The sequence below is a fragment of the Sardina pilchardus genome, chromosome 6 (genome assembly GCF_963854185.1).
Source record: "Sardina pilchardus chromosome 6, fSarPil1.1, whole genome shotgun sequence".
Classification (NCBI taxonomy): domain Eukaryota; kingdom Metazoa; phylum Chordata; class Actinopteri; order Clupeiformes; family Clupeidae; genus Sardina; species Sardina pilchardus.
Genome location: NC_084999.1, coordinates 25465652 through 25473151, shown reverse-complemented (window position 1 = coordinate 25473151; position 7500 = coordinate 25465652). Strand labels below are relative to the sequence as shown.

Genomic DNA, 7500 nt, shown 5'->3' with positions numbered 1-7500 from the left:
AGAGAGAAAGGGAGAGAGAGATAAAGGGAGAGAGATAGAGAGGCAGAGAGAGAGAGATGGAGAGAGAGGAATAGAGGAGGGGAGTGAGATAGAGAAACAGAGGGAGAGATAAAGAGAGAAGGAGAGAGATAAAAAGGAGAGAGGGGGAGGACAGTTATACAGAGAGACAGAGGAGACTAGAGGAGGGAGAAGAAAAACAGAAGGAGGAGGAAAAGAAGAGAAGAAGTAGAGAAGAAAGAGAGAAGTATAAAGGAAGATGTGTGGAGGGGATGAGGAGAAGAACAACAAAAAGAGGAGAAAATGAGTAGAAGAGGAGGAGAAGAAGAAGATGAGTGAGAGGCGAAGAAGGAGGAGAGTGGAGTAGAGCTGAGTTTAGTGAGGCGATAGTGTAATGGGTCTGTAGAGGAGTGAGGAGAGGAAGAGGGTAGAGGAGGAGGAGGAGGAGGAGGAGGAGGAGGAGGAGGAGGGTAGAGGAGGAGGAGGAGGAGGAGGGGGGGTGACAGACTAAATGAAACTGAGATAAGAGAAGCAACGAGACAAAGAGAGATAAAAGTAGAGACGAGTGAGGGAGGAGATAAAGGGAGGGAGGGGTTGATGGGAAAAGCGAGGGAGGAGGAGGAGGAGGAGGAGGGGATGGACAGATAGAGAGAAGAGGGAGAATCTAAATCCACAAAGCGAGAGCGAAAATCAATAGCAGCCCACCTCCACACACAATATCGACAGAGACTCAACTCAAGGGGATACCCCCCAACCCACTATGACCTGATCCCCCCCTACACACACACACACACACACACACACACACACACACACACACACACACACACACACACACACACACACACACACACACACACACACACACACACACACACACACAAACATACACCACACACACACACACACACAATCCCCAGACACTCTCTCTCTCTCTCTCTCTTACACACACACACACACACACACACACACACACACACACACACACACACACACACACACACACACACACACACAGACAAACACACACACACACACAATCCCCAGGCACACTCTCTCTCTCTCTCTCTCTCTCTCTCTTACACACACACACACACACACACACACACAAACAGGCACAAAGACTCCCTAAAGTCTTTCTCACACACAGAGACTTATGCTCCTATCTATTCCTGAGCTATAAGGAATTAAGAGTGCGTTGGAGAGGAGGTATTAACACACACACACACACACACACACACACACACACACACACACACACACACACACACACACACACACACACACACACACACACACACACACACACACACACACACACACATACACATGCACACACACACACACAATAAAAAGACTGTGAAGTTTTAACAGACAGCGCTCCCTCACTCATTTAGGAGAAAAAAGACAAAGCCTCTCTGTGTGAGTGAGTGTGTGTGTGTGTGTGTGTGTGTGTGAGTGGTCCGGTAATGACACATTCCGGCTCTGCCTCCACATTAATTGGTGCGTAGCGTAGAGCCGAGCCGTAGCCGTAGCCGCGGGCCAGAGAGCCGTGCGATGGGAAAGAAGGTTAATGCCCACTCCTCAGACACCTCCGTAATCTGGGATTACTCATCTCCGTGTTAGAACAGCACCAGAGGAGCAGACATTATATCGCTAATTACAATAATCAATCAGGGGGGGCGAAGTGGTGATCTATCACATAGCGCTCGTCAATGCCTGTGATTCACATAGACAGTAGGTTCAGAAGATGATGATGGCGCTACCTCTCTCTCTCTCCCTCACACACACACACACACACACAATCAAACACACGCGAGGCTTGTTTTTGTGTGTGACCGTTACAGAGAACACTGTCACAGTTGTTCATAGCTATTGTGTGGCTTCTCCTCCTCTTTGTCATGACGACGCACATCTGACATCTCCTGTTCTCTCCGCAGTTTCCACTCGTTTGCTGCCAAGACCAGGGCCATGTGTCAGAGAAACAGCCTGTCACCTGCCCCTCCACCATCCTCTCCCTCCTCCACACACACACGAGATGATTGGATGGGTGAAGATGTTATAAAAGAAAGACGAAAGACAAAACCGAGCCATTTTAAAAGGCACACAGCATGGTGTCATGCATTTTTGATGATGACTGTTTTCCATTTGTTTGATATTGGGATATAAATGTAAACTGACGGATTTGGAGCAAAATAGTCAAAAACATGTTTTTCTTCAAGTGACTTGGAGAGAAAATGACATGCTCTAGCAGCTGCTACGCTCACGTTGGACCAGACAAAGCTACAAAACACTATAAAGTGCCAGTCGAGTAAGCTGTTTAAATATGATTTACTAAAAAGATGTATCAACAGCTATTTTGAAAGGCCAACAATAAAAAAAAATACTGTGTAATTTGCATGGAAATATCCCCTTGCAAAAAAAAAAGCATTGCAAATGAATAACCTCTATGGATTTGTATTTGAAACAGACAAATAAATTACCCCCATGTTTTGCCTCAAGCTATGCTATACCGTATATACTGTATCATGCAATGTCTAATACACTATTATGACAATGTTATATTTTTCAATCATAATTTGTTACAATAATTTGAAATTGGTAACTGATGACAATAAATTAAGTTAGAAGTGAGTGGCTACATGGTGTTATTTACACATGAAATATGCCATGTGTGTCTCTATCAGATATGTGCTCCTTGAGAATCAAAAATAACAAAATGTAAAAATATTATTATTATCATTAGTATCATTATTATCATCATTATTATTATATATGCTTAGGCACAGAGTATTCTAGTTAATAGAAAAGACCACTCCTGTCCTATGACAACATCAACCCAAGACCGACACACTGGCCAGTCGATAGACATTACCCGACCGATTCATCACCGTCCTGTCTGGTTGAGTTAGCACGCATCCCCGTGATGACCACACAACAGCCGGACCTGTGGGCCAGCCGGAGTCAGGGGCGGTCTGCTGATCACATGGCCCAGGGTGCTCCACCGCGCGTTACTGATATGTTTATTTGTGTACTTGTTTATCTGTGAGCGCACACACACACACACACACACCTGTTCCGTGGCTCGTGCGCACCGTAAGCCATATGCACCACTCCTTCCTGCTGCCCGCAGCCTTTCTTCTTCGTTGGTGCCCAATTAGTGGAAGAAGCCCTGGCTGAGTGTGCGCAGCACAGCATATGGCGCCCCTGCCCCTGCCCCCCCGAGGCTGCCAGGCTGGACCCGCGCCCAGATACCAGTCACCAGGCCACGCAGTCCTCCTCCATCATCTCGCCAGTTTGCCCGCCATTCTGACCTCCCTCTCTCTCTCTCCATCCCTCCCTCCCTCTCTCTCTTTCTCCCTCTCACTCCATCTCTCCCTCTCCTTCTCTCTCTTTCTCCCTCTCACTCCATCTATCTCTCTCCCTCTCTTTTTCTCTCCTTCTCTCTCTCTCTTTCTGTCTCTCTCTATCTAGCCCTTTCTCTTTCCCTGTCAATTTCTTTGTCTCTCCTCTTGCTCTCTTTATCTCTCTCTCTTTCTATTCCTTCTCTCTTGTTCTTTATCTCCCTCATTTATCCTCTGCCTCCCTCTCTCCCCTGGCTGACCAGTAATTACATTAACACTCCAGGCCTGGTCGCACCCCTCTGCATGCTAATTTCTGCCAGCCCCTGCGACAGAGCGAGTAATGGCTCTATTTTTCCATATTAGTGAATATGGATGGAGGTGCCCGGGTCTTCCTCGAGACCCAATCAGCGGGGACGGTAATGGGAGAAGGGGGGGGGGGACACCATCTCTGCGCGTGAAACGACGAGGGAGAGGACCAGGCCGCCTCCGAGCTCCTCATTTGGCCTTCGCTCATAACGCAGCCGACGGCTCCTCTGCTGCCCACAGCAATGCGTCACACGCCCACATTAGCACGGAGGAGAGGAGAGCATCCTCTATGGAGCTGCGCTGCAAGGACTTCTCTAGCATGGACTCTGCTGCTTTTATTATTGCAAATGGCCTGTGTTATGCTAATAGCGAGCTAGCAGACCCATCCATCCCCCTGGTCCTCTCTGGACACTCATTTATTCTGGTCTGTTTTTTTTTTCTGGGTACAGCTTGTTTGTTGTCATTGGCGGGACACCAAGTCATCAAGCCCCGGTCCTAAGTGAGCTTCTCTCCTCCCACCAGGGCCTGTGGAGGGGCCAGTCTGGCTACGCTCACTCCCTTTTAAATACACCGACACATGGCTGGGCTAAAACAGGGCCAGCAGCTCCTCTGTACACACACGCACATACGCACGCACGCACGCACGCACACACGCACGCACGCACACACACACACACACACACGACAGAGCATGTCAGGAGGCATTCAATGTGAGTACACACAGATATATTTACTGTATACAACAGACTGTTGTATGGATTGTAAATGTTTGAAGTATTTCAACAAAGTATTTAAAATAAGTATATAAATAAAAAACGCATTCCTTTAGGGTCTATTTTTTTTCAGCTAAATTCACATTTTGAACATTCTGTTCGCTCTAGTTCAAGCTGAAGTTCAGTTGATAAGAAAGTAATGACTTTCCTCTGCTGTGTGACACCAGAGCACAAACTCTCTCCAGTTGAAAAACAAAAAAAAACTCTAAAAAGACTTTGAGAGACTTTTATATTTTTCCCCTTTCGGCAATGACAACTGTTAAATTGCCTCTGGGAGACGGCCCCGTGGCTGGATCAGATGATTTATCTCGCTGTACCATGCCCTCGCGTGACCAGCTGATAGAGATCGCTCCGCGGAGTAATAGGTGAGGTGGCTCCGCGCTCTGGTGTGCCCTGGATAGAGTGGGAGGAGGAGGGGTGGGTGGGTGGGTGATACTGAGGTGGAGCGAGTAGATTGTGGGAGAGGTATAATATCACAGCCTTTGAGAGAAAGCCTCTATCATGGTTGCGATTTTTATGCCTTAGCACCCGCGGTCACAGAAGAGATTTACTCATATCAGGCCACGAGAGGCATTAACGCCGGGCTCAACCTGTTCACAGATTATCTACAAGAAGTGGAGACTCTCGCTTTCTTGGGCTTGAAAGTGAGACTGGTTTCAGCAAAGGGCACTCCCAGTCTCCCTCTCTCTATCTCTCTCTATCTTTCTCTCTTTCTCTCTCTCTCTCTCCATCCCTCGTTCTCTTGTTGGCACTTATAAATCCTTAATTATTCATTGGAATCTCAATGAAGCAGTAGAGGGGATAAACACATTACTTATGCAAATCGGCGGCCACAAAAGGTAAGACGGGTTGCGTAACCGCCACAGCCGCTGTTGCTTTCTCCCTGCCTGCCTTCCCTCCTCCGTCTGATGTCCTTATTCACTCCATCGCTATCTCTTTCTCCCTCTCCCTCTCTCTCTATATCTCTCTCTCTCTCTTTCTTCATAGACATTGATTTCATACTTTCTCCCCTTATCTGATTTCCCCTTCCATCTTTACCATTTGCTGTCTATCCTCTTCTTAAAACCTAGAGGTGTTTCTCTCACTCGCTCTCTCGCTCTATCTTGCTCTCTCCCTCTCTTTCTCTCTCTCCTCTCCACCTCCCCACAATTGTCTCTCTGTCACACTCCGGTGACAGCACCATTTTTCCTTCCAGCGGGGCAGAGCAACACACACCCACTCCCAACACGGCAATTAGAGCGTCCGGCCCATCAGACAATAGAGGGATGGACGCAGGGCTGGGAGGGGGGGTGGACTAAAGACAGCAGAGCAGCACTCTGTGCCATGGCTGGTTGACTGAGTTACACAGTTCTCCCCCCCCACACACACACACACACACACACACGCACACACACACACAAACGCACGCCAGGCGCCAGGGCCTCCCGTGGCTCACATTACGCAGGCTGGCACCACTGGAGGAGACACCTGAAGTAGCTCACGCCTCACAGCACCATGGAGGAGGAAGGAAGATTTTTTTTATACAAAAGGTTCATCAGCTGAGTGAATAATGTCAAATAACAGAAGTTGGTCAGTGCAGCCCCTAGCATTTGAAATTGGATTTGAGTCAAAGTTATGTGGGGAAAAAAAGAAGGATGAGATTCCATACATTTGTGTACTGTACAGTATAGCCGTCCCACTGCTACTACCAGTGAACTCTCTGGAGCACTGCTATGAGGAACGCACCAAAACACATACACCTCTTCTCTTCCTCTGTGCTAAAGGAACACACCAAAACACATACACCTCTTCTCTTCCTCTGTGCTAAAGGAACACACCAAAACACATACACCTCTTCTCTTCCTCTGTGCTAAAGGAACACACCAAAACACAGACATATCTTCTCTTCCTCTGCGCTAAAAGGAACACACCAAAACACAGACATCCCTTCTCTTCCTCTGTGCTAAAAGGAAACACACTGGCATCCATCCTTGACCAATGTCTGAGTGATGATTAGGATCACGTGGAGAATATAACCCCTGATTACGGGTGCTAATCCTGGCCAAGCGGGTGTCACCGCCCCGCTTACTGGTCTGGAACCTTCCGCGGAGGCTCAGGCCTCTTCCCACGAGTGCAGGGGCTGGATTACAGGGCTCTGGGTGCAGCCAGCGTAGCAGCCAAGCCAGGCGGGGCAGAGCGGCGCTATGCTAAGCTACGCTGATCTGAGCCGAAGCGCTGGGCTCTGTCCAGCCAGCTCGCCCGCCTCCTCCTCCTCCGCCTCGTCCGTCTCCTCCTGCAAGAGCTGCTGGACCCAGGAGAGCCTTGGTCAGCTGCTGGGGACCCAGGAGAGCCTTGGACAGCTGCTGGGGACCCAGGAGAGCGTTTCAGAGCCCCACGCCATGGCTGACCTCCCCACTCCAATCCCCAACCTCTCCGAACATCAATAAATAAGTAGCCATTCCTCACCTCTGTTCTCAGGTCAGTCCACCACACCATCCATAATTACAGGCAGAAGTGAGAGCTTTCAATGGGTTGTACTGTATATATATCTTTTTCCACTGGGGTGTGTGATGCCGACAAGGGAAAAACACCTGGCTGCTTTATGCTGAACAAACCACAGAAGCCCACGGGAAGGCTTAGAGACAATCCCTGAGAGGTCCATCCCGACAGGTCAGTCAGGGTCAGCTTCAGCCTGGCAATGTGTACGTGAACGTGTGTGTGTGTGTGTGTGTGTGTGTGTGTGTGTGTGTGTGTGTGTATGTGTGTGTGTGTGTGTGTGTGTGTGTGTGTGTGTGTGTGTGTGTATGTGAGTGTGTGTGTGTGTTGCAGTTTGCTGATGACGTACACTCGTGTTTGGGCACTTGTGCTGACTTACCCTCACGTTGTCGGGGTGAAGACCACCTGGGTGCTTATCCATGTACTGACACAGATCTGTATGCTGCAGAAACAGAGACAGGATGAGAGAGAAAGAGAGAAAGAGCGAGGGAGGGAGTGAGGGAGAGGGGAGAGAGAGGGGGGGAGAGGGAGAGAGAACACAAATGGAGAGCAATCATTACACTGAAAGCACTAATGCAATGCAATTCCAAACTCTACTCCTTTAC

At 48.7% G+C, this 7500-nt stretch overlaps 1 protein-coding gene across 2 annotated transcripts in view; it reads right to left on the bottom strand.

Annotated features, from left to right (window-relative positions):
* cdk14 (cyclin dependent kinase 14) overlaps positions 1-7500 on the bottom strand; it is a 194875-nt gene that overhangs the window by 97822 nt on the left and 89553 nt on the right. For both annotated transcript variants that reach the window (XM_062539213.1, XM_062539214.1), the window contains one exon: positions 7275-7337. In XM_062539213.1, coding sequence (XP_062395197.1) covers positions 7275-7337 — 63 coding nt within the window. The remainder of the gene's footprint in view (positions 1-7274; positions 7338-7500) is intronic.